General features: G+C 44.8%; 1 protein-coding gene across 1 annotated transcript; it reads left to right on the top strand.

Annotated features, from left to right (window-relative positions):
• Nucleotides 1–83: 83 nt before the first annotated feature.
• On the top strand, nt 84–26,280 carry LOC124242860 (paired immunoglobulin-like type 2 receptor alpha). The gene is made up of 6 exons (XM_046668241.1): nt 84–185; nt 505–894; nt 20,516–20,713; nt 24,304–24,334; nt 25,490–25,539; nt 25,966–26,280. Exons 1-6 carry the CDS (start codon nt 140–142, stop codon nt 25,968–25,970), a joined length of 720 nt encoding a protein of 239 aa, XP_046524197.1. The 5' UTR covers nt 84–139; the 3' UTR covers nt 25,971–26,280.
• The last annotated feature ends 1,393 nt before the right edge of the window (nt 26,281–27,673 follow it).

Below are 27,673 nucleotides of genomic sequence, written 5' to 3'. Positions count from 1 at the left end.
CGGTTTGGGGAGGGCTTCCACCCTCCCTCTGTCCTCTGAAGGAGGCCGATCCTTGCTCTCCAGATGCCAAGAGTCCCCCGAGCTGGCCCCTCCCTACAGTACTGCTTGTCTTCTCAACCCCCTGGAGGAGAGCAGAAAGATGGGGCTGCCCCTGCTGCTGCTGTTGCTGGTGTCTCTGCAGGCTGGTGAGTGGCCAGGACCACCCTGGCTCTGCCCAGGACCATGGGAAAAAACCCTGTAGTCAGGTACCTGGAGAAGAGGTCTGCTGGGGTAGCTGGCCAGGCCTTCCATCCCTAATTAAGGTCTGGATCCATAGTGCTGGGCCCCCCTCAACCCCTCATCTCCTCCTTATCCCAAGCCTGGAGAAGGGGATAACCAGGCCAGAGGGCCAGTCCTAACATCTATCACACTACTGCCCATGGGTGAGGGTGCCAGAAGGTCTGAGGTTGTCTTCTTTGTCTCTCCCAATGGCTTCAAAGACTCTCTGTCTTCCTCCCTTTCTAGATCCCTGGGCAGAATCCAATTCAAAGGTTGACTATGGAGTCAACCAACCAGAGCACCTCTCAGCCCCCAAGGGTGGCTCCATCCACATCCCTTTCTCCTTTTATTACTCCTGGGAGTCAGCCAAGGTTCACAGCATGAGTATATCCTGGAGACGGAAGCACTTCCATGGGGAGTTCATCTATAGCACGACCCCTCCTTTCATCCATAAGGATTACAAGAACCGGCTCTTCCTGGATTGGACAGAGGGTTCAAAGACTGGCTCCCTACGGATCTCAAACCTGAGGAGGGAGGACGAAAGTACATACTTCTGCCGGGTCCAGTGGAACACGCTGAAAGATGGCAAGCTGATTGGGCAGTCCGTGCAAGGGACCAAACTCACCATCACCCACAGTGAGTCCAGCTGCCCTGACAGCCAACTTGCCCACCCACTGAGGCTCCTGGAAGCCACAGACACCCTCGTCCCCCAGTCCTGGCCCAGGCCCCCTTCCTCCTGACCCTTCTCTCAAAGTCCTCTCCCTCTCTCCTCCAATCCTCCTCCCCAGGCCTCTGACAAGTTTATCCTTTTCACCTTAATCTTCCCCAAACTTGTGCTGCCTTCCTTGCCACTTCCCCTCATTGTCCCCTCCAGGTCCAGCCCCCACCCTCACTCCCCAGGCCTCAGCATCTTCTGGGCTCCCTAGTTATCCTCCCTTCTTGCTCCAAGCTGGGGCTCCAGCCCTGCCCCCTGCCCTTGCCCCACTTCAGGGAACTTGACTTCTCTGGATGTGCCCTGCCTCACCTCGTCTGTGTGTGGAACCCCAGCTTGCCCTATATCTTCTCCCCACAGCCAGGAGCTCAGCCCAGCATACACAGTAGGTCCCCAGTGACAGCTCAAGCAGCCTCTGTCCCCTGGCAATGCCCATCATCTGTTTTCCCAACCTCCCGGCTTCCTCTTCCCACCCTGCCCCCAAGAACATGACCCTCAACTCTTCTACCCCATCCTTCCTCTTTTCTCTCCTTTCCCATCTCCCTCTTCCTCTGTCTCTATACTCTTTATCCTCCTATCCTCTCACTGCCCTCCCCAGCTGCCATCTCTCCTTGTTCTAGTCACATTGTCCACATTGTCCACCGTGATACTGGCCCTCTGTCCTGGTCATTAAGAGGCAAGTCTGCAGCAGCAATAATGTTCCCAGACAAGAGGGCTCAATGCTTGATGCACATAAAAAGCCAATGTATTATGCCACTGGCTTTTGAGAAAAGAAAAAGCTCTATTGGGAGGTCAATCAGCAAGGAGACAGGAAGCAAGGCTCTCAAATCTGTCTCACCAGCCCAGGTTTGGGGTGAAGCTTAAGGGATTAAGGAGGGCTGGCTGGTATGTGGGAGCACTGGCAGGGTGCATTTTGATTGGCAGGTCACAGTTTTCTCTTCTGCTCATGCTTCTGGCTGTCTTGCTGCCCCTGAAAATCAGCTTTAACACTCTGTTGTTAATATGGGGTCCATTATGGGAGGTTACCAAGAAAAACACAATAAATGAGTGAAAAGTTGTTATGCAGATTTCAGTCCTTGCCTTCTCCATGGGCAAGAGTTTCTAGAGATTTACCTCATCCTTCCCTTCCTGGCACAGAGAAGGAGACACCCTTACAAACGGAGATTTCTCTTATAAATGTACATTTCCCTTACAAAAGAGTAACTTCTACCAGGTTTTCCAGAGCTTTTCCTGCACCTGCTATTTCTTAATAATCATCATCATCTCAAAATAATCCTTAAGCCAAAAAGGCATATTTTGGAGTGGCAAATTCTGTTTCTGGTCCTGTGGTTACAAAAACGGCCCCTGCCGCTTACTGTGCACTTTGTCCGGCTGAATACCTGGGTGTGCGTCACCCAAGTTAACCTGCACCATGGCCCCACAGTAACTGCAGGTACTGCTCTCCTCTTCCCTTTACAGATAGGGAAACTGAGGCTCCCAGACCTAACACTTGCCCAAAGTCTCCCTCGTGGTGCAGGTGGATCTGAATCCAGTTTAACCCCAGACCCTCCTCTCTTAACCAGTTGCTTGGCCTCACCCACTGACTTGATCATCTTGTCCTCTTGACCTGTTTTAAACCTAATAATGGGTGTGTTGCATAACAGATCTTCCTCTATTTCTGGGTGGGGCGTGGGAACTTGAACCCGGGTTTATCTGCCTCCAGAGCAGTGGGGGAGGGGGTCTCTCCCAGGCGCTGGCAATAGGGGTGCATTGTCTGTAGAAAATCTTTTGGAAAACTAAAGATCCTCTAAGTCGGTTTGCTTTTTAGAATGACTTGGGCTGGCAATTCTAAACAATGTCAGTGCTGCATATCTGTTCCCTTGGGAAGGAGGCTCTCCATGCCTCCCCTTGTAAACTCCTGCCCCGTCTGCACCACTGGGCTGGTTTTAGGGCAAATAGAAAGTGGCTCATCCTGATTAAGCCTTGGATTTATAATGTCTGCCGTCCCTGTGTTCCCTTAAGTGGCTTCTGAGAGATGTGGCCTCTCCTTAGGTCCCTCTGCCTCCTTCCTGAATCTTCCTCACTTTTCTCATTTCTCCTCTCAGTCACATTCACTATGAGATTTTTCATCAATAAATTAATTCTTTCAATTACGGCAATTCATTGCATATTTATGATCATTATTTTTAAAGAAATACAAGAAAGTAATGAAAAGAAACATTTTTAATCCAAGTGAAGTACCACCATGCAAGGATATCACACTAAAGGGATATTTGTACTGAATATAACTGATAAGTTTGTGGTTGTCTTATTGATTTTTTTACATACAGATATTTTATTTTTGTAGCCAAATCTAATCATTCTCCTTTATAATTGTCCTCTTTTATTTCTAAGCTCCAAATCCCATATCCCACTAAGGGTTGAAAATATTTTAGTTTATTCTAATTTTTGTATGATTTGATTACTTTTCACATAAGTCTTTAATATAGCAAGCATTCCCATTGGTGTTATCACACAAAATTGGGGTTCTCTGCCCAATGCACATAAACAAGCCAATTAATTAGGCAGCAGCCTTGGGAAAAGAGATCAGCTTTATTCTGCAAGATTGATCTGCAGGGATACAGGGGGCATGTGCCCTCAGATCTGTCTCCTCACTTCAGGATTTGGGAAAAAATTTAAGATGTTAGAGAGAACAGGCTGGCACATGGAAATGCTGGTGGGACAGGTTTTGATTGGTGGGCTTCAAGCATTTATGGTAAGATTTGAAACATTCATGACAGGGTTGTAGACATTATGATGGGGCTCCAAACATTTCTGATGAGATGGGGAAGGAATTTTAGCACTGGATCTTCCTGAATGAGGGACCCCTCGCTTTTGATAGGAGTACAGCTTCCGAGTTCTGGTTGTGTCCTGGTCCTTGGGTTCCATGGGGAGGAGGATCTTTGGTTCCAAGGGTGTTTCAGCTCAGGATTTCTTCTTTTGCACATGGCCTGGCTATAGGACTTTGCATATTTTCTGAATCTTAACCACTCTATTCATAAGAGATGGGGTGAGCTGAACTGGTCCTGGTGGGCACGTGGTTACATTGGTACATGGTGTGAGGTAAAGAATTAAATTGATCTTTATATTAAGAAACAAACAAATTGTCCCAACCCCATTTATTGAATATTTTTTCTCTCCTCCATTGATTCGTAGGCCTGGCTTTTAAGTTCTTTTGTTGACCACTATCCATTTCTGGTCTGTCTGTCCTGTTTCACTGGTCTGTCTTCTCTTGAATCACTCCCTCACTGTTTTGTTTTGTTTTGCTTTTTAAAGATTGGCACCTGGGCTAACAACTGTTGCCAATCTTCCGTTTTTTTTTTTCTGCTTTATCTCCCCAAACCCCCCAACACCAGTACACAGTTGTATATCTTAGTTGCAGGTCCTTCTAGTTGTGGGATGTGGGACACCGCCTCAACGTGGCCTGAGGAGCGGTGCCATGTCCGAGCTCAGGATCCGAACCCTGGGCCGCCGCAGCAGAGCGCGCGAACTTAACCACTGGGCCACGGAGCCAGCCCCCTACTCCCTCACTGTTTTAGTTCTTGTAACTTTATCATGTTTCATGGCTGATAAGACTATTTTCATCTCAACTACATTACTCCTTCCTCAAAAACTTTATTATTGTTACCTGACTATTCTTTCACATAAATGTTAGAATAAGTTTGCCCAGTCCTGAGAAAAACATTCATGGGGGTTTCTTAAATCAGAATTGCATTAAACCTATAAAGGAATTGACAAAAAATGGAAATCAGTGTAATATACAATCTTCCCACCCAGGAATGGGTCCCAGTTTATGTCACTCAGGAGACCTTGGGGGTGTTCTTCTAAAGATTATGTAAATGTCTCACAAGACTTTTTCCTCTATATTCTTTATTTTTATTATTAATGTGCAACATTATTTTTGAATGTTTATTTTTGATAATTTTCACTGTAAAAGTAAGGCATAAATTCTGGCCAAGTCAGTGGGTTACATCACATGTTTACCTCCATGCCTCTCCAAATCTACCAAAATGACAGCAAAGGGAATTTTCAAGACAAAAATCCACAAGGACAAAAAATATGTGACCTAGGTGGACAAAAACAAAATTTGGGAAGTTGGAAGCAGACTAGTGTAACTGGCTTGGGAGACCAGAGGAGCTAAACCCTAAGCCAGCAGTGGGGAAACCCAGAAAAAAGGTGATTTACACTGCAAAATCCCCCAAAGGTTCAGGAATGGCAGCCACAAGGACCTCTGGAAGTGGGACAGAAAAGGGGTCTGAAAACTAGAGAACTAGTTGAAAATCACATTAAGAAGCAGGAATCCTCCATCCCCCCCTTCACCCCCCCTGAGCAGAAGCCTGGAAATGTGCTTTCCAGAAAGGATGAACCAGAGGGACACTGGGAGGAGTGCCCCAGGCATACTGGGGGCAAGGGTTCAGTCCTTGAAACCAGAGGTTTGGTGAACTGATGAGACCCTACACACCTCGACCCCCTCAGATGCCGCCCAGGACTCAGGCAGCCAGGCTGGTGTCCCCCCACCACCTGCAGAAGATCAGGGGTTCTTCTCTGGGAAATCTATCTGATGGGCCAGAAAAGACTTAGAAATCTAACCGATCACCCTACAGCCCACTAACTGACAAGCACTTTCTCCCACCCACACACACAGTTTCCGGTCAGCTGGCTCTCTGCTGGCTGGGAGCCAAGGGCACAGGGAGAGTGGGGTCTCGGCCTCAGACCAAGTCCCCCAGCGCTGTGGATGCACCAACGCCTCAGCTGTGTCTGGGATGCCGAGGTCAGACATCCCGTTTTAAAATATGCTTAGACTAAACATTTAAGGAAAGCTTCTCCCATGAAAGGCAGAGAGCAAAAGGAACCAAAACAACAGAGGGAGAGTAGAACTTTCAAATAACTATCATTGTCAGGAAGTTAAGAGGTCACATGCAGCTCACAAGAAAGAGTGCTTTAGAAAGGAGCTTTCCAAACAGTAAAAAGCTCTTGGAAATTAGAGACGTAATAATACGGATGGAAAATTCAGTAAACGGATGGAGAGGTGAAGTTTGAGGGGATCTCTCAGAAGGTAGAATAAAAGATCAAAGATTTAGAAACTGTAGCACTTGAATTGAGGCCCCCAAAGATCTGTCCACATCAGAATCCCCAGACCCTGTGACTATTACCTTACGTGGTGACAGATGTGACTCAGTTGGGGATTGTGAGATGAGGAGGTTGTCTGGGATGATCTGGGTGGGACCTAAATGCAAACACCAGTGTCCTTAGAAGAGAAAGGCAGAGGGAGCTTGACACAGACGGAAGAGCAGGCAGTGTGGCCACGGACGCGGAGACGGGAGTGAGGCGGCCGCCAGGAGCTGGAAGAACAGGGAACAGACCCTCCTCAGAGCCTCCCGAGGGCATGCAGCCGGCTGACACTTGATCCCCGACTGCTGTCCTAGGCTGCGCGAGATTGAACTCTGTTCTTGTGAGTCACCCAGTCTGTGGTGATCCATTACAGCAGCCACCGGAAAGTAATACAGAAACTAAAAGGAAAGACAAGGAAAATTGAGGATTGATCCAAGATGTCTCACCTCTGACTTAACAAACACTGACTGAGTGCCTGCCATGTGTCAGGTGCTAAGCTGGGCACTGGGCAAACAGCAGTTAAAAACAAAACAAAACAAAAAAGGGCTCAACGATGGAACGTACATTTGAGTGTGGGAAGAAGACTAAAAAAAAAAGCAAAGAAATTAATTCTGCCTGTATGTCAGGTGGTGGTAAAAGGAGAAAAGCAGGAAAATGAAGCAGAATCAGTGGGATGGAGGTGGCTAGGGTGTTACTTCATTCAGATGGGACAGGGCAGGCCTCTGGGATATTAGCCAGAGTCCTGGCAGGAAAAACCACTCAAACTGGGTAACTGAGGAGAGTTTTGAGTTGGACACAGGGTAGGGAAATCAGTCAGGGATGGTGAGACTCCTGGGAGCAGCCACAGACCTAAGGAGCAGGGGAGGGAGAAAGTACTGGTACCCAGAGAGGACTGGAGTACATGAGAGGGCCCCAGAGAGGAGCTGTAGCCTCTAGGAAGATGGAGTCAACATGATGGTTAGTTCTAAGTGCCAACTTGACTGGACTAAGGGATGCCCAGATAGCTGGTAAGATATCATTTCTGGTTGTGTCCTAGAGTGAGAGTGTTTTCAGTACAGATGAGCAGTGGATGGGCATCATCTAATCTCTTGAGGGCCCAAACAGAACAAAAGGGTGGAGGAAGGGCAAACTTGCTCTCTGCTTGAGCTGGGACATCCATCTTCTCCTGCCTTCGGACATTGAAGCTCCTGGTCCTCTGGCCTTCGGAATGAGACTAAGACTTAGAACATTGGCCTCTCTGGTTCTCAGGCCTTCAGTTTTGCACTGGAACTACACCATGGGGTTTCCTGGGCCTCCAGCTTGCAGGTGGCAGACTGTAGGACTTCTCAGCCATCATAATTGTGTGCGCCAATCCCTCATAACAAAACTCTTTCTATATGTCTGTGTATCCTATTGGTTCTATTTCTCTGGAGAACCCTGACTAATACAGTGCCTGTCAGGGAGGGGGCCAAGAGCTATGCCTTGACCTACCCTCCTCTCTCTTCTGTCTCCCACTGGTGACTACTACTGGCCACTGAATAGGAACCAGCCAGTGAGAGAGCCCATGAGTGGAGTCCACCAAGACCAGCCTCCAAAGGCACAAAGCAGGGTAGAGAGGAGCTGGGGGCTGGATCTAGAGAAGCCAGGAGAAAAATCCAGGCTAGGCACAGATCTGTAGGAAGTGAGGGAGAGATCTGGAGAAGAATATTCCAGTCAAGAGGGAACAGCAAGGGCAAAGGTCGTGAGGTGGGACAAGTGTGGCTGAAGCAGATGAAGACACTGAGAGTGGCATGGGGTGAGGTCAGAACAGGCAGTGAGGGCAGGTCCTATGCGGCTTTGAAAGCCAAGGAAAGAACTTTCAATCTGAGTGTCATGGGAGCCTGTGAGGGTTTCCTGCAGAGGAGTGCCGTGATCTGATCTACATTGATCTGATCTACACTGTAAAAGTGTCCCTCTGGCTGTCTATGGAGAGTAAGACTACACAAATGAACAAGATTAAAAGTAAGGAGACCAGTGAGAGATGATGTGGTTTGAACAGGGTGACAGCAATGGCAGGTGAGAAGTAGCCAGATGCTGGTGATATTTTGAAGCCAGAGCAGACAGGATTTGCAGATTGGATGTGAGGGGTGTGGAAGAGAGAAGAACCAATGATGATTCTAAGGCTTTTGGCCTGAGCATCTTGAAGAATGGATTTGCCATTTACTGAGAAGGAAAGTGGAGGGGGGACTGGGGTGGGAGGAATCCAGAGTTCTGTTCAGGACATCTTAAATTTGAAGTGCTGCAAGAGAAACAAATGGAGGTGTGAGAAGGCAGTGAGATCTGAGTCTCAAGTTCAGGGACAGAGTTGGCTGGATGTGTAAATGTGGGGATCATCAGCATATCGCTGGTAATTATTGCCCTGGGACTGGAAGCAATTGTCTGGGAAGTGAGTGGAGACAGAGAGGAGGTCCTAGGACTGAACTGTGACTGGTCCAGGTGGGAAGACAAGGAGAAGCCAACAAAGAAGACTGAGAAGGAGCTGCTAGAGAGGCAAGAGAAGAACCAAGGGAGAGAATGTTGTCCCAGAAGCCAAGTGAAGACCCATTTCACGAAAGGGAGAATATTGATTGCTGAGAAGTTGAGTAAGATGGAGAAAACGGCAGTGTAAGAGACCTAAATCCTCAATTTCAATATTGGAAGTGAATAGATACCACCTAAAACAACAAAATCAAGCAACAGCAGTGTACACGGATGATTTGTAAATATGGGGTTAATGCTAAAGGACGTAGCTACAGGTGCTGAAAATACTTGCCTCTGGGGAGTGGAAGGGAGTGAGGAGGCTTATGCAGGGTCGCTGTTTTTATAAGCTGCGTGGAATTTGTTGACTCTTTAAATTACGTGCCTATACAACTTTGATAAAGATAAATGTTACATTTTAAAAATAATAAAGGTACTGGTGATACTTGCACAGTACAAAAAATTGCTCAAATGACACAGACGGGAGTCAAATGAAAGGTAAAATCCTCCTTCTCCACTTTATCTCCCCGGCCACCACCTCCTTCCGTGGAAATGTTCACCTTACAGACGTAGATACAGATGCAGATTTAGATGGAGATGTAGACATATGACACAGTAGAATCCAACTGCACACTATTCTGCTCTAAACTTGCTGTTTCTACTTCCTGTACGTCTGGTATCTTTCCATTTCAGTACATAGGCGTCTGTGCCTGTTTAAAAAATGGCTGCCGGTCTCCCATGTACAGTGTATCACATTTACCTAATCAGTCTCCTATTTAAGGACATTCAGGTTGTTGTCACATCACAAACAAAGCTGCAAAGAGCACCCTTGAACACAGGCCTTTGAACACGTGTGCAGCGTTTCCACGGGATAAATTCCTAGCACTGAAATCACCGGGTCAAAGGGCATGCACGGGTCTTTCACATTTTGATAGATAGTCCCACACACATTCCCAAAGGCTGTGCCAACTTATATTCCAGCTGTGTGAAGGTCCTCTTTCCCCAAACCCTCGCCAATACTGAGTATTTTCCTCCACTCAGATCAGTAAGAAAACTGGCCTCTTGTTTTAATCTGTATTTTTAAAAATTATGAATGGATATTGGCATCAGGGTTATGATACCATTTTATGAAGTGAATTTGAATTCATAGTTTTCCATATTTCTCTGTGTTCTAGAATCTTCTATGTGGGAATAATCTGTCCCTTAAATTTTCACAAGAATTTACCCATAAAATCTCCTGAACTTAAAATCTATATGAAAGGTAGTTCTTTCATGGCATTCTTAACTTCTTTGTCTACCTATCAGTTGTAGTTTACTACTGCTTAAATCCACCTTTTCCAAATTTTTTATTGTTTTAGGAAATCATCCATGTCACAAAGGTTCTTAGATTTATCAACCTATAATTGAGCATGCACTCACTCGTGATTTCAGTGAACTCTTTTGTTGTTGTTAGGTTTGCAAGAGTCTTGTCTGTTTTTTTGGTTGTTTTTTCCCTAAATAACCACTTCCTGCATTTACTACTCCTCCCACTATTCTGTTTCCTAATAAACTTATTCCTATATAGGTTTTTATTATTTACTAACTCTGAATTTTCTTAAGCCTGAGTCCTTTCTGTTTTTGGTAATTTCTCTTTGAAAATTGACTATTTCATTCATTTTTTGAATCCTTCCCATTTTAAATAATAAAGCATTTAGGGGTCTGGCCCCGTGGCCGAGGGGTTAGGTTCGCGCGCTCCGCTGCAGGCGGCCCAGTGTTTCGTCGTTGGTTCGAATCCTGGGCGCGGACATGACACTGCTCGTCGAACCACGCTGAGGCAGCGTCCCACATGCCACAACTAGAAGAACCCACAACAAAGAATATACAACTGTGTACCGGGGGGCTTTGAGGAGAAAAAGGAAAAAAAAAAATAAATAATAATAATAAAGCATTTAATACTATGAATTTAGCTTATAGAGTACAGCTTTACATTTATTCCAGGAAGGTTTTTCTTTTTAACTCTGGTGTTTATTTTCTAAATAGTATGTTATTATATGTTTTTCTTTGACTAAGTAATTAAAAATTTTTATCTCAATTGAGACATGGTATTTACAGTTTTATTATTAATTTCTAATAAGCATAGACAGTGAATTTGCTTCCAACTATTGTGAGGATCTTATTGAAGTTTGATTTTTTTTTGTGGCTCAGTATTATGTCAATTTTTTATTATTTTCATTTTTTTATTTGAGTTCATAATAGTTTACATCATTGTGAAATTTCAGTTGTAAGTTATTTCTTGTCTGTCACCACATAGGTGCTCCCCTCCACCCCCTGTGCCCACCCCCCACCCCTCTTCCCCTGGTAACCACTGAACTGTTTTCTTCGTCCATGTGCTTGTTTGTATTCCACATATGAGTGAAATCATCCAGTGTTTGTCTTTCTCAGTCTGGCTTATTTTGGTAAGCATAATTCCCTCCAGGTCTTTCCATGTTGTTGCAAATGGGATGAATTTGTCTTTTTTTCTGGCTGAGTAGTATTCCATTGTATATATATACCACATCTTCTTTATCCAATCATCGGTCGATGGGCACTTGGATAGTTTCCATTGGCTATTGTGAATAGTGCTGCAATGAACATGGGGTGCATATGCTACTTTGGATTATCGATTTCAAGCTCTTTGGATAGATATCCAGTAGTGGGATAGCTGGGTCGTATGGTAGTTCTACTTTTAGTTTTTTGAGGAATTTCCATACTATTTTCCATAGTGGCTGCATCAGTTTGCATTCCCACCAGCAGTGTGTAAGGGTTCCCTTTTCTCAACACCCATCCAACATTTGTTATTTTTAGTCTTAGTGATTACACTCATTTTAACAGGTGTAAGGTGGTATCTTAGTGTAGTTTTAATTTGCATTTCCCTGATGATTAGTGATGTTGAACATCTTTTCATGTGTTTATTGCCATCTGTATATCTTCTTTGGAAAAATGTCTGTTATATCTTCTGCCCATTTTTCAATCAGGCTCTTTGTTTTTTTGTTGTTCAATTGTGTGAATTCCTTATATATTATGGAGCTTAACCCTTTATTGGATATATGATTTGCAAAAATTTTCTCCCAATTGGTGGGTTGTCTTTTGGTTTTGATCCTAGTTTCCTTTGCCTTGCAGAAGCTCTTTAGTCTGATGACCTTCCAATCGTTTATTTTTTCTTTTGTTTCCCTTGTCTAAGAAGACAGGGTATTTGACAAGAACCTTTTAAGTTCAATGTCAAAGAGTATGCTACGTATATTATCTTCCAGAAGTTTTATCATTTCAGGACTTATCTTCAAGTCTTTGATTCATTTTGAGTTTATTTTTCTGTATGGCATGAGATAATGGTCTACTTTCATTCTGTTGCATGTGGCTGTCCAGTATTCCCAACATCATTTATTAAAGAGACTGTCTTTTCTCCATTGTATGTTCTTGGCACCTTTGTTGAAGATTAGCTGTCTGTATATGTGCAGTTTTATTTATGGGCTTTCAGGTCTGTTCCATTGATCTGTGTGCTTGTTTTTGTACCAGTACCATGCTGTTTTGATCACTATGGCTTTGTAGTACATTTTCAAGTCAGGGATTGTGATGCTTCCAGCTTTGTTCTTTTTTCTCAGTATTGCTTTAGGAATTTGGGGTCTTTGGTAGCCCCATATGAATTTTAGGATTCTTTGCTCTATTTCCATGAAGAATATCATTGGGATTCTGATTGGGATTGCATTGACCCTGTAGATTGCTTTGGGCAGTATAGACATTTTAACTATGTTTATTCTTCCAATCCATGTGCATGAAATCTCTTTCCATATCTTTATGTCATTATCTATTTCTTTCAATAATGTCTTATAGTTTTCATTGTATAAGTCCTTCACCCTCTTAGTTAAATTTATTCCTGGGTACTTTATTCTTTTTTTGCAATTGTAAGTGGAATTGTATTCTTGAGTTCTCTTTCTGTAAGTTCGTTATTAGAGTAGAGAAATGCAACTGATTTTTGTAAGTTGATTTTGTACCTTGCAACCTTACAGTAGGTGTTAATTATTTCTAATAGTTTTCCGATGGATTCTTTAGGGTTTTCTATATAGAAGATCATGTCGTCTGCAGACAGTGAGAGTTTCACTTCCTCACTCCCTATTTGGATTCCTTTTATTCCTATCTCTTGCCTTATTGCTCTGGCCAAAACCTCCAGTACTATGTTGAATAAGAGTGGTGAGAGTGGGCATCCTTGTCTTGTTCCTATTCTCAGAGGCATGGTGTCCAGTTTTTCCCCAATGAGTATGATGTTGGCTGTGGGTTTGTCATATATGGCCTTTATTATGTTGAGGTAGTTTCTTGCTACCCCCATTTTGTTAAGAGTTTTTATCATAAATGGCTGTTGGATCTTGTCAAATGCTTTCTCTGCATCTATTGAGATGATCATGTGGTTTTTGTTCCTCGTTTTGTTAATGTGGTGTATCACATTGATTGATTTGCGGATGTTGAACCACCCTTGTGTCCCTGGAATAAATCCCACTTGATCATGATGTATGATCTTTTTGATTTATTGCTGTGTTTGGGTTGCCAATATTTTGTTGAGGATTTTTGCATCTATGTTCATCAGCAATATTGGCCTGTAGTTTTCCTTTTTTGCATTGTCCTTGTCAGGCTTTGGAAACAGAGTGATGTTGGCCTTGTAGAATATGTTAGGAAGCATTCCATCTTCCCTAAGTTTTTGGAATAGCTTGAGAAGGATAGGTATTAAATCCTCTCTGAAAGTTTGGTAGAATTCCCCAGGGAAGCTGTCTGGTCCTGGGCTTTTACTCTTTGTGATGCTTTTGATTACTCTTTACTTTCAATCTCTTTACTTGTGATTGGTCTATTCAGATTCTCTATTTCCTCTTGATTCAGCTTTGAGAGGTTGTAAGAGTTTAAGAATTTATCCATTTCCTCTAGATTGTCCATCCTATATAGTTTTTTGTAGTATTCTCTTATAATCCATTGTATTTCTGTGGTATCCATTGTTATTTCTCCTCTTTCATTTCTAATTTTATTTATCTGAGCTTTCTTTCTTTTTTTTTCTTTGTAAGTCTGGCTAGGGGTTTGTCAATTTTATTTATCTTCTCAAAGAACCAGCTCTTTGTTTCACTGATCCTTTCTACTGCCTTTTTTTGTTTCAATAGCATTATTTTCTGCTCTGATTTTTATTATTTCTCTCCTTCTGCTGAGTTTGGGCTTTGTTTCTTCCTCTTTTTCTAATTCAATTAAGTGTACTTTGAGATTGCTTATTTGGATTTTTTCTTGTTTGTTAAGGTGAGGCTGTATTGCTATGAATTTCCCTCTTAATATGGCTTTTGCTGCATCCCATATGAGTTGGTATGGTATGTTTTCATTTTCATTTGTCTCTAGATATTTTTTGATTTCTCCTTTAATTTCTTCAGTGATCCATTGGTCATTCAATAGCATGTTGTTTAGTCTCCACATCTTTGTCTTTTTCTTAGCTTTTTTCTTGTAATTTATTTCTAGCTTTATAGCATTGTGATTGGAAAAGATGCTTGTTATTATTTCAATCTTCTTAAATTTATTGAGGCTCGCCTTGTTTCACAACATATGATCTATTCTTGATAATGTTCTATGCGCACTTGAGAAGAATGTGTATTCTGTTGTTTTGGGATGGAGTGTTCTATATATGTCTATTACATCCATCTTGTCTAACTTTTCATTTAATTCCACTGTGTCCTTGTTGATTTTCTGTCTGGATGATCTATCCATTGATGTGACTGGAGTGTTGAGGTCCCCTACTATTATTGTGTTATTATTAATGTCTTCTTTTAGGTTAATAGTTGCTTTATGTACTTTGGTGCTCCTGTGTTGGGTGCATAGATATTTATAAATGATATTTCTTCTTGATGGAATGTCCTTTTGATCATTACATACTGCCCCTCTTTGTCTTTCTATACATGTCTTATCTCAAAGTCTACTTTTTCTGATGTAAGTATTGCAATACCTGCTTTCTTTTGTTCACCATCAGCTTGGAGTATCATCTTCTATCCCTTCACTCTGAGCCTGTGTCTGTCATTGGAACTGAGATGTGGTTCCTGGAGGCAGAATATTGTTGGGTCTTGTTCCTTAATCCATTTTGCCACTCTGTATCTTTTTATTGGAGAAATCAATCCATTTACATTTAGGTGATTATCAATATTTGAGGGCTTAATGCTGCCATTTTATCACTCATTTTCTGGTTCTCCTCCATTTCCTTTGTTTCTCATCCTGTGTATTCTGGTCTACCAATTGAGCTGTATAGTTTTTTATGTTGTGCTTCTTTGTTTTCTCCTTATTTATTATTTTTGTCTCTATTCTGCTTTTTGGTTTAGTGGTTATCCTGAGGTTTGTATTCAAGATCTTATGGATAAGACAGTCCCTTTTCTGATGGCCTCTAATTTCCTTGAACTAAACCAATTCAGTTCCTTTCCTCTTCCCCTCCTAAGTTGTTTTTCTCACATCTCATTCCATCTTGTGTTATGAGTTTGTGGTTAAAATGACAAGATTACCTTTGTTTTTGGTGTTTTCCTTCCCTTTGCTTTTAATGCTATATTTGAGTATTTGCTATCTTGCTCTGATTCTGTTTACCTTTTTAACTCCTTACTCCCTGTTTTGTAACCTCTTTCTCCCTTTTCTTTCAGGAATGAGGGCCTTCTTGAGGATTTCTTGTAGGGGGTTCTCGTGGCTATGAATTCCCTTAGCTTATGTTTGTCTGGGAAAGTTTTATTTCTCCATCACATCTGAAGGATATTTTCGCTGGATAGAGTATTCTTGGCTGAAAGTTTTTGTCCTTCAATAATTTGAATATGTCATTCCAGTCTCTCCTAGCCTGTAAGGTTTCTGCAGAGAAATCCACTGAAAGCCTGATGGGGCTTCCTTTGTAGGTTATTTTCATCTGCCTTGCTGCACTTAGTATGCTTTCTTTGTCATTCAGTTTTGCCAGTTTCACTACTATATGCCTTGCAGTAGGTCTTTTTACATTAACATATTTAGGAGATCTGGCAGCCTCTTCCATATGGATTTCCTTCCCTAGGTTTGGAAAGTTCTCTGCTATTATTTCTTTGAACAAGCTTTCTGCTCCATTCTCCTTCTCGAATACCTATAATTCTTACATTGCATTTCCTAATTGAGGGATATTTCTCAGAGACTTTCTTCATTTCTTTTTAGTCTCAGTTCTCTCTCCTCCTCTGTCTGGAGCAATCCAACATGTCTATCTTCAATTATGCTGATTCAGTCCTCTATGGTGTCCACACGAGCATTCAGGGAATCCATATTTTGTTTTATCTCTTCCATTGTGTCTTTCATCTCTAGTATTTCTGATTGATTCTTCTTTATAGTCTCAATCTCTTTTGTTAAGTAGCTCCTGAACTTGTTGAATTGTTTCTCTACATTCTCTTTTACTTCATTGAGTTTTTTGATGATAGTTTTTTTGAATTCTTTGTCATTTAGACTACATATTTCTGCGTCCTCAGGACTGACTTCTGAATACCTGTCATTTTCTCTCTGGTCTGGAGATCTAATATAGTGTTTTATATTGCTAGAGGCAGTGGCTCAGTTCTTACACATCCTGATATTATTTGGTTGCAGTTACCACTTATCGCCACTGGGCAAGGGTCAAGAGCTGCATATTCTGAGCTCTCTGCCTTCAGCTGAAACCCCAGGGGCTGGAGCTGGGGTTGGGCAGGTGGGGGTAGGAGCGCTTTCTCCTGTGTGCTCTTCAGGCTTTCTTGCTCTGCTCTCCTGGGGTGTTGGCTTGATACGGTCAACCCCTGCAAAAGCTTTCACCCCAGTAGAAGACTTCCCTCTAGGCTGCAAGGGCCCTTAGGAATCCTTGAAGTTCCTGTGAATGAACATCCCCTCCCTCATTCCTTTCCTCTAGAAGGCCTCCCATGATCCTGTTCGCAGTCTTTAGGGGAGGGAGCAAAGATTTCTCTTACCCCATTCCACCTCCTCCGAAGGGGCTCCAGCCTCTCTGCCCTCCATTGAATGGCTGCATGGATCTCTCCAACATTTTCTGTGTTCATTTGGATGTCGTCTGTTGAAGTATGGATTTTTTTTCATTGTATATTGGAGAGGAAAGATTTCTGAGAGACCTCACTCTGCCATGATGCTCATGTTAATTTTTTAATGCTGCATTAAACTTCTATGAAGGTGTAATCTGTTTGTAGGACCTAAAGTCCAATATACATTAATTTAATCTTAAAAACGTATTTTCAATATACACTAGGTGCTTTACAGATGTTTTCCCATATATTAAAACCATCATGTAGAAGGACAAATACTGTTTGATTCCATTTATATGAAGTACCTAGAGTAGTCAAATTCAGAGACAGAAAACAGAACGATGGTTGCCAAGGGCTGGGTGGAGAAGGGAATGGGGAGTTAGTGTTTAATGGGGACAGAGTTTCAGCTTGGGAAGATGAAGAAGTTCTGGAGATAGATGATGGTGGGGGTTGTACAACAATGTGAATGTACTTGCTGCCACTGAACTGTACAGTTAAATATGGTTAAAATGGTACATTTTATGTTACATACATTTTACCACAATAAAAAAAAATTGCTTTTGTAATCCTGCAATTTAGCCATTATTATCCCATGATGAAATGCAATTCTGAGGTCACAGCACCGATAGGTCGGTGTGATTTGTGATTTACACTGAGTGATCTGTGTCTTTTGATTGGTGAAATCAATCCATTTACATTTAAAATGATTATTGATACATGAGGGCTTAATACTGCCATTTTATGTTTTGTTTTCCGGTTGTTCTATACCTCTGTTGTTTCTTTTCCTTGTATTTCTGTCTGCCACTTCAGATTGGTGGTTTCATGTGATGTTTTTCTCTATTTTCTCTTTATTTATGCTTTATGACTCTGCTCTTTATGATTCTTTTGTTGTGCAGTTACCATCAGATTTGCAGAAAAGATCTCATAGATGAGATACTCTTTTTTCTGATGGCCTCTTATCTCCATTAGCCTGTGCAGGTTCTGTCCCTTTCTTCTTCCCCTTCTATGTTTTTGTTGTCACAAATTATTCTTTGTGTTGTGAGTTTGTGACCAAACTGCATTGGTTATAGTTATTTTTGATGCTTTCTTTCCCTTTAGCTTTCATGTTATAATTAAATGTTTACTAATCTAGTCTGAGGTAGAGCTGCAATTTTCTGATTTTTGTCTGTCTATTTATCTCCTTGCTTAATGTTTTGTAAACCTTTGCTTTTTAATTTCAGATAGGAGAGCTCCTTTCCATGTTTCTTATAAGGCAGGTCTAGCAGCAATGAACTCCCTCAGCTTTGTTTGTCTGGGAAAGCTTTTATTTCTCCATCATATCTGAAGGATAATTTCACTGGGTAGAGTATGTTTGGCTGATCATTTTTATCTTTCAGTATTTTGAATATGTCATTCCACTCTCTTCTGGCCTTTAGGGTTTCTACTAAGACATCCACTGGAAGCCTGATGGGTGTTCCTTTGTAAGTTATTTTCTTCTGTCTGCTGTCCTTAACATTTTTTCTTTGTCATTGACTTTTGGCAATTTTAATATTATATGCCTTAGAGAAAGTCTTTTTCCTTTGAGGTAATTAGGAGGAATTTCTGTCCAGTTCCCTCCCCAGATTAAATACCTATAATTCTTATCTTACTTTTCCTAACTGAGTCAGATATTCTCAAAGAATTTCTTCATTTTTTAAAAACCTTAGTTCTTGGGGCCATCCCAGTGGTGTAGTGGCTAAGTTCTCATGCTCCATTTTGGGAGCCTGGGCTTCATAGGTTCAGATCCTGGGCACAGACCTACACACTGCTCATCCAGTCATGCTGTGGCAGTGTCCCATGTACAAAATAGAATATTGGCATAGGTGTTAGCTCAGAGACAATCTTCCTAAAGTAAAAAGAGGAGGATTGGCAACAGATGTTAGCTCAGGGCCAATCTTCCTCACCAAAAAAAAGAAAAAAACCTTAGTTCTCTCTCCTCCTCCACCTGAATCATTTCTAGGTTTCTATCCTCAAGCTCACTAATTCTCGCCTCCATATAATCTGCTCTATTTTTAATGCTGTCTCATTATTTTTCATCTCATTAATTGTGTTCTTCATCTCCAGAATTTGTTTGATTTCTTTTTAAAGTTTCAATCTCTTTGGTGAAGTATTCTTTCTGTTCATTAATTTTGTTCTTGAGCTCATTGAACTGTCTTTCTGAGTTGTTGTGTTTTTTTAAAGATTGGCATCTGAGCTAACAACTGTTGCCAATCTTCTTTTTTTTTCTGCTTTTTCTCTCCAAATCCCCCCAGTACATAGTTGTATGTTTTTGTTTTTAGTTGTGGGTCCTTCTAGTTGTGGCACCTGGGATGCCACCTCAGCATGGCCTGTTAAGCGGTGCCATGTCCACACCCAGGGTCCGAACCAGCAAAACCCTGGGCTGCCAAAGTGGAGTGCGCGAACTTAACCACTCGGCCATGGGGCAGCCCCCTCTGAGTTTTTTTTGTAATTCGTTGAGTTTCTTTATGACAGCTATTTTGAATTCTCTGTCAGTCAGATTGCAATCTTCTGTGACTTCAAGTTTGGTTTCTGGGGAGCTGTCATTCTCCTTCTGTTCTGCTGTTACTGTGGTTCTTCATGAACTGATCCTCTGCTGGTGCATCTGTGGCAGTAACCACCTTCCTTATTTGGGTACAGCTTTGGTTACTTTGGTTCTGGGCTGCTTTTGGTTGTATTTGAGAGCCTGCCCTTTCCACCCTCCACTGCCTCTGCCAGGGGCATCCTCAGTGCCCTCCTTGTGACACTTGTGCCTCTGGGGCTGCTGGTGCCTTTCTGCTTATGATGTTGCTTCAGTCTCAAGTATCAACACCAGGGTCACAAGCTGTGAGCACTTCTACTGCTTCTGGGGTCACCTCGGTCTCTTGTTCCTCCACTGGCTCTCTGCGGGCTCTCCATGGGCTCAGCTGCTGCTGCCCTGTACACCACTTGTGCTGCTGCTCCTGGGTTATCTAGGGGTACTGGTTGCACTACTGCCAGGGGTGCTGGGTTCACGGGTGTCACTGTTGCTGCTGAGGGCTGGAGGACTCTGGGAACTGTATGCAGCTCCCACTTCTGGTGAAGTTGGCGTCAGAGGTGCTACCACTGGGGGCTGGGTCACCAGTTCTGCTGTGGTTCCTGAAGCCTCTGGTCAGAAGTTCCACCTGCCACAGCTGGGGTAAACAGGGGCTAAGCAGGGAGAGCCTTTGTTGTTGCTTGCAGTGCAGCCTCTGGTCTCTGGTGCTAGCTGGTGTGTGTTGAAAACTCAGGTCAGAGAGCCCTGCCCCAGCCAGGAAAATCTGAGTTTTGTATACGATCCCCACTGTTGGAAAGACCTGGCCACTGCCACAGGATGGGGAGAGGGCGTCCACCCTGGATCTGCCAGGAGATAGGCAGGGTGCAAGCCACCCCCTTTTTCTACCCCAACCAGGACCACTCACGAGCTAGCAGGCTGGGTCCACTGGGAGGGGGCAGGCCGCACCTGTTGCAGGCCAGTGTGAGGATTTGTGCCCTGGAATGCTGCTGCTGCCAGGGGAGGGGGAGGGGGTTGCCCCCCTAGTTCCACTGCCTCCCGGTGGTCCAGTCCACCCACTTTCAGCTGTATAGATGCCTGGATCTCTTCTGCATCCTGTTGTGCTGTGTAGGGAATCCTCTGTTGGTGAATGGAAGGCCTCTGGTTGTAAACTAGAGGGGAGACACAAAGGGAACAAACAACTCACTCCACCATAATGCTGACATCACTCCTTAAACTGAGTGATCTGGATTCTAAGCCTTCAGCATTTCCCCTGTTACTCCCCTCCCTGTGTGAGAGTTTCAGAAAGTTGCCCTGCACACCCAACATTCCCCAGACTAGGGAACGAGATGTAATAGTTTCACCCAGATACCTCCACACCCCTAAGGGAGAATTTGCTTATTTCTCATGTCTTCTCAGCTACCAATATGACCATCCTGGAACCTACCACCACTGCCACCACCATAACAGCTGACCTCAGTGTCTCAGAGGGCAAAAGGAACTCAGAGTCTCAGTCCCTGAGTCTGGAAGCTGTGGTTGGGGTGGCACTGACCAGCGCTGTTCTCAAAACCACAATTTTGGGACATACGGTCTACCTCAGGTGGAAAAGAAGGAAAGGTAAGTGGTCCAGGAGACCCAGCCTCTCCCTAAACTTCCCAGTTGGGTGTTTCTCAGAGCCCACGTGCATCAGAATGACCCCAGGTGCCCTTAGAGTTCAGATCTCTGCTGGGCTCAAGGTCTGGGGATCTGAACCTGCATTTTTAACAGTCTCCTCAAGTGGAGTCTGTGTGTGATCAAGTTTGAGAATCACTGATCCAGACCAGTCCCTCTCCACAATCTGATCATTTTCCAGTTTTTGTCTCTTGACTCAATCATTTCTCATCAGTCCTCACCTCCTGGTTCATGAGGGTTAGCCCTGGAAAAAGCAAGGAGAGAGCTGAAGGGACAGGAAGTTGGCTCTGCTCAGCAAGCATAGGTTGAGTGCCCATTTTCCAGGGCCTGGCTTGTAACTGGAGATACAAAAGTAAATAAAGCATAGGCCCTGTTTTCAAGGAACTCAGAGGGAGAAGGAGAAGGAGGAGAAAGCTGCCTCAGGACCTCATTTGGAAAGAGCTATGGTAGGTTGGAACAAAGGATAGGGAAATCAAGGAGGACTTCCCAGAGGAAGTGACACCTTCAAAAAGTCTCAAAGACTAAAAAGGCATTAGCCAGGCAAGTGGTGAAGGTGGGGAAGAGGTCACTGTCCATCCAGGGGGAGGAAGCCATTCTGGGACCTGTAAGTAGCTCAGTGCTGTGGAGGAGGCAGCAGCTGGAGGAGAGGACCTTGTAAATCATACCCAAGAGCCTGTGGTCCAGAGGCAACGTGAAGCAGCAAAGTGGCAACCTCAGCTTCGCCTTACAGATACATCAGTCTGTGGTGGAGGGGCCAGAGGTGGGCCAGGTTGGGGTCAGTCCTGGCCATGCGGATGGAGGGAATGGCCAGATCCTGGAAAAGTTTAAGGGGGGAAACCAGTAAGACTTGGTGATGGGCTTGATGTGGGGCGAGGGATTGGAAATAAGTCCCCTGTTTTCAACGTGGGTGAATGAAGCTATGATGGAACCATCAAGTAAATTAGGGAACAAAGGAGGTCAAGACCACGTTTGGAGAGAACGATGATTCTCTAGTTTGGGTATGTTATGTTTGAGATACCTGTGTGGCACCTGAGTAGAGATGTCCATCAAAAATTTGGATGTATGTGCTCATAGCCCACAGAGAGGACGCGGCTGGAGGCATTGATTATTTATACCCCAACACCCTCCAAAATGGATTTGAAATTATTTTAAGGAAAATTTGCAACAAGGCTAGATTAGCCTTATCAGATACTAAAGCATAGAGGTGACGAGCATAGAATGTGGATATAATTATATATATACATATTACTAAATATATATGACTGCCTGCAGTCAATCCTGTCTGACACCCCGGCTGGGTACACCCTGGCACATGGTACTATTATCTTTGCCTCAACTTACGGATCAATAAAATGGGAATGATAATAGTACTTCACTGGAGGTCGTTATGACGCTTGAACGTAACACACTTAGAATAGATCCTGGCACAGAGTAAGCACCAGATGAGCATAAGCACTTATAATTACTAAGCCACAATAATTAAAATGACTTGCCACTGTCATATTAATACACAGAAAAGCCAATGGAAGGGAAGAGGAAAACCCAAATATAGGCAGGATGTAAACAGACACAAATATATGTAGAATTTAGTGGGTTAAAAGATAGCATTTCCAATCAATGCAGAAATATGGTTAATTTAATAAATGGCGTAGAGGTGGAACAATTGAGTAGCCATCTAAGAAAAAGTAATTTTATCTCCCTACTTCATTATTTGCACCAAAACAAATTCCATTTATTTTGGAAATCAAAGAATCAGACGAGGAGAAAACTAACCGTAGTGCTAGAAGAAAGCATGTGAAACTATTTCATAAATGTGGAGTGGCGATGACCATCGTAATTATGACATAAAACCTACTAGCACCAGAGACCAGAAGTAACAATGGCTTAAATAACACTGAGTTTATTTTTTCCCCTCATATAAAAGCATCTGGAGGCAGACAGCAGAGGCCACTGTCCCTATGCACTCAGGCTCCTATCTTTCTGCTCACTGTCCTGGATACTGGCTTCTATCCAAAAGGTTGCCTCATGGTCCAAGACGGCTGCGAGGACTCCAGCCCATTATTTCTGAATCCAGGCAGGAAACAGGAGAGAGGAGGAAAGGATAAAAAGGCTATGCCCCATGGGGGCTGGCCCCGTGGCTGAGTGGTTAAGGTCGCGAGCTCCGCTGCAGGTGGCCCAGTGTTTCATTGGTTCGGATCCTGGGCGCGGACATGGCACTGCTCGTCAAACCATGCTGAGGCGGCGTCCCACATACCACAACTAGAAGGACCCACAACGAAGAATACACAACTATGTACCGGGGGAGCTTTGGGGAGAAAAAAGGAAAAAAATAAAATCTTTAAAAAAAAAAAAAAAAGGCTATGCCCCAGCTGTCTGTCGTCCTTTTAAAGAGCCTTCCCAAAAGTTCTACCCTTACATTTTATTGGCTAGAATTTAGTCACATGTCCCACATCTATCTGCAGGGAAGCACACTGCCGCTACAAATAAAATGAAGGTTCTGTAACTGAGTAAAAAGTGACTGAATTTTGGGTGAGCAAATGGCATTCTTGCCATGAGACACATCCAGGATTGGAGATTTGTCAACTAGGTGTGGCCTGAGGACAGGGGAACAGAGGAGGCCAAGGAGCTAGTGAGAGCAGGATGGAGAGTGGAGGGCTCAGCAGGGAGCTTGGATAACCTGGAAGAGAGTGGATTATCAAGGGACAAGAGCTCAGTGAGGTCAAAGCACAGGTATAGCAGAGAGAGAGAGAGAGCTGGAAGGAAAGAAAGTTGTAGCATGAAAATGATACCAGTACTTAATATTTAGAGTTCTCAGTCCCAGTGAATGAAAAATAAAAGAGCAGGGAATGGCTGAGTGGAGTGGAGTTCACTGGAGTGTGTTCAGAGGGTTGTCACCATGCATGATGAGACCTCCAAGATGGTGATGGGTGGTGGAGAGGAGGTCTGTGGACTAGGGGCCAAATCCCTTGGAAAGACCGCAGAGAGACTTGAGGAGGATGTCGGGGGAGAGGGCACGGGGAGACAGCAGAGGATCAGTGGAAGAGGATGGAGAGGAACGGGCTGCAGTGCAAACACGGATTCCAGTCATGAGGTTCACAAGGTGGGAGAAAGAAACAGCCACCACCCAGAAGGAAAGCACAAGAAGCTGGTTTGTCAGGGCAGGAGGGACGGGTGCCTGTGACAAGAGGAGGGAAGGAGAGGGGTGCGTGGGCCAGGGTTCAGCAGTGGAAGAAGCAGGGTGGGGGATGCACGGGGAGTCCAAGAAGGGAGAAGGAAGCAGAGGGAAAGGTTGGGAGAGAGGGCAGGGCAAAGGGGGTACAGGGTGCAGAGAAGAGCTGCTCTCCTCATGTGGTGCTGGGGACAATGGTAGAACAGGTGTGGGTACGGAGTCCCAGGCCCTTCCCAGAGGGGTTTCGGCAGAGCTGCTCGCTGCTACGGTCTCTCCAAGGATGGGCTCAGAGTAGGACGGAGCAGAGAAGGCAGGAGGAGAGATGCCGTCCGTGGATGGCACACTGACACCGTTTGTCCCCCTACAGGTCTGCGGACTAAAGCCAGAACCCCAGCCAGGTGAGTGCTTGTTCTCCAAGGTGGGGCGGGGTGGGCAGGGGGCGCTGGTTTGGGGAACAGGGAGTTTCCTATGAGAACAGCAGGAGTGAGCCTTTCACAGCTGCTCCCATCCTGACTCTCCAGTCTGAATCCTCAGGTGTCCCCAACAGGCCAGCCCCTTCACTTCCTGAGGCTCTGTCTCCTAAAAAAAACAAAAAACAAAAACAAAACCCTGAGAACAGTGGACTGAAGGGTTCCAGCACTTTCTCTGATTCTTTCCCAGAATGGCAGAATGCTTCCCCCTCATCTTTCTCTGGTGCCCCCTTTCCTCCGCCTTTCGTCCCCATTTCTGTTTGTCCTTCTGTGCCTCCTGGTTTCTCTCCACCTTGAACCCATGCTTCCCAAACACCTCCACCTCTTCCACGTTCTTCCTCTTTCTGCTCGTCATCCAGTCTGTCCTTTCCCTGTGACCTGGGCGAAGGACCACAGATCCTCTGCCTCCAGATCCTCCGCTGCTGTCTTTTCTCAGAGCAGCTTCCCTCCTCAGCTCCCAGCCTCGCCTCCTCTCCTCTTGCCGGGCTCCCCTTCCTTTCTCAGCCCTGGTCCTTCACACCCTCCAACCTCCTCCTCTTCTCCAGCCTCTGTTCCCATTCCCACACTCTCCTTTCCCACAGACCGCTCCCTCTTCCCTGTGCCTCCCCCACTCTTGCCACTTGCCTTCCTCTGGTGTCTATCCCGTGTTGTTCCCTCCCCTCCACCCTTTCCCACCCCCACCCCCAACCTTGGCGTCTCCTCCCAGGACCAGGGCCTGAGCACCCACCCAGAGGACCTGAGATTAGCTTTGCTGCTTTTCATTCTCCAGATTTTAGGGCGGCAGTGCCAGCAGCGAGGACAGGAGCTCAGCCTGAGGATTTCTCTCTGCCCCTTCTATAAAAGCCATGTTACTAGAATAATCCCCCTTCAGTGGGCACTCGGCGACCTCTGCTGGGCTACGCTGAAAATTGCTTCTCAGTCCTCTTCCCGGCAGCCTCCTTCTGACCCTACACCACTGCATTCATCTTCTGAGCCTCTCCAGGCAGGTCGCAGAGCCCCCCACAAAGAGAACCACCAGATGCGGGTTTTAACTCTTTCCTGCCCTGCCTCTAACACATTTTCCGCACTCTCGTTCCCATGCAGCGGATCTTTCCACAACACTGAGGAGAAATGCCAGAATATTGAGACTAAAGGTATGTCCTACCACTATCACTCCACACTGTCCACCTCAGTCTTCCTTCTTCCCCACACACTCCCTACCCACACAGGTGCCCCAGTATTCTCCTCTTTCCTCACCCACCATCCCACACGACCCTGGTCCTAACCTAGCAGATAACCTCAGTACTGCAGCCCCCTGCCCATTTCTCTACCCTGGATGCCTTGCCACCTGACCCCAGCACATCTTGATTTTTTTCCCAACACAATATACTGACCCCAAGCTAGACCAGAGATAAGCAGCTCAGACTAGGGCCAGAAAAAATTAAAGGGAAGCTTGGAGAAGGTGGGGTGGAAGGAATAGAGAATGTGGTATCGGCGGGGCACTCAGGTCTGGGATCGCTGCTCTCAGATGGGGACAGCTCACCCTCCACTGACTAACCCCCTTCTCTTTCCCTGCCCAGGGTGACGGCATCCTCTACGCCTCCCTTGCCCTCTCCAGCTAGACCTCACCAGCAGCACCTCCCTGCCCCCCTCCCCATGGGAGCCCCCAGGAAGAGACCCTATACTCTACCTTCAAGGCCTAAGGAGTGGACTGAGGGACAACTTCCTTAGGGTAAGCTGTGCAGAGGGTCTCAGCTTCCAATAATAACCCCGGCCACACACACGACTCAGAAGCCAGCAGGTATTGAAGGCCACCAGGGACCTGAGACAGAGCCATCTGCTCCAGTTCCCTCTTCAACTTCCTAGCCTTACCCACCAAAATAAAAGTACCCAGAGAATTTTCCTGAATGCATCTAAGGAGAAAACTGACATCCCCTTCAACTTCTGTCCTTCTCGCCAACAATGAATTCTAATCTATAGCTCAAAGCCAAGATCCCTCCTCCAGTACTTTTGTTCAGTGACCGCCTCAGGCCAGGGAACAATAATCCCAAAAATCCCCTGTAGCCAGCCTGAAACTCAAGGACTGCCCCAAGTCGAACTATTCTCCTTCCCTAAGGAAAATAAGTAGCAGGTATCGTGTAAGTGCTTCACAAGCATCACTTCATTTAAACATCATCAACGACCCTATCTGGTATTAGATGTTCTCACTTGAGGCATGAAAACAAGAACCAGAATGGCCACAGTGCTTTTCCTAAGGCCACATAGCTAGTAAGTGACTGAGCCAGGACTTGAACCCAGTCTCGATGTCCTTCTCCCAGGACTCAGGGGTCACTGCCTTCCCAGCTTCCCATACTGAGCAGGCCTCCTCCGAGAAACAATGATGTGACATGTTGACATGGAGGAGGAGGGAGCGAAGCCAAAAGGAAGCACCTGGTTAGAGATGAACCAAACCAATTAAACCAGTAGCCCGTTTTATTAACACATAAACTGCACAACTCCAAATTTAGCCAATTAACCTTGGGGCCAATGAACAGCCCCAACACTTATCAGCTTCTCAGGGACCGTCTGAGAGGCTGTCCCTCCTGCTCCCAGGGAAGGAGGGTGAGACAGCAGGAAGGAGAAAAGAGCACACAACTATTCCTCAAAGAAGGCCATGATGAGCTCCTCTGCGTTGTCTCTATGCAGCAGCTCCTCCCGCTGCTCCGGCTCTTTTCCAACATCTTCTGTGAGTTGGTCCAGGTCCAGGTCACTGGAGGCTTCATCGTCAGGGGAGAAATTTCCAGCCTCCTGAGGTGGTGGCTCCTGGTGTCTAGGCCCTTCTTACCCCACCACAGGACAGGCCTTGCAATGAGCTGGTGGGGTCAGGCCCTTTGGCACCATTCTAGCTTCTTGTTCCTCAGATGAGCTGATTACTGAGGCCTTACTTTGGGGAGCTTCAAATTTTTTCTTAGGGCCTAAGTGAAAAAGTGACAAAGCTGAGATTCCTATTAGGTCATCTGTTCTTACCTTTCACAAAGCAAACTCCTAAATTTCTATGTCCAAAAAATCTCTGGAAATGATGACCTGTCTCGGCAGAATGAATAATGGGCTTTCGAGTCACAAAGACCTGGATTCAAGCCATGGACAAGCCATATCCTAGACATGGGTCTTAAGCAGATTTTACACACTTTGAGCCTCAGTGTCCTTATCTTTAAAATGGAAAATATCTAGTTATAAAGATTTTGAAATAATTAAAGGGAACAAACATGGAAGTCTTTGTCTACCAGCCCACAGCAACACTCAATAAAT

The sequence above is a fragment of the Equus quagga genome, chromosome 7 (genome assembly GCF_021613505.1).
Source record: "Equus quagga isolate Etosha38 chromosome 7, UCLA_HA_Equagga_1.0, whole genome shotgun sequence".
Lineage (NCBI taxonomy): Eukaryota > Metazoa > Chordata > Mammalia > Perissodactyla > Equidae > Equus > Equus quagga.
This window is presented reverse-complemented; position numbering and strand designations above follow the sequence as displayed.

Excerpts from the sequence above, each read along its gene's own strand:
- LOC124242860 (XM_046668241.1), top strand. The coding sequence starts at position 140 with ATGGGGCTGCCCCTGCTGCTGCTGTTGCTGGTGTCTCTGCAGGCTG. Across the intron at positions 186-504 it reads GCTGGTGTCTCTGCAGGCTG|ATCCCTGGGCAGAATCCAAT; the intron begins GTGAGTGGCCAG and ends CTCCCTTTCTAG. Across the intron at positions 895-20,515 it reads CAAACTCACCATCACCCACA|CTACCAATATGACCATCCTG; the intron begins GTGAGTCCAGCT and ends ATGTCTTCTCAG.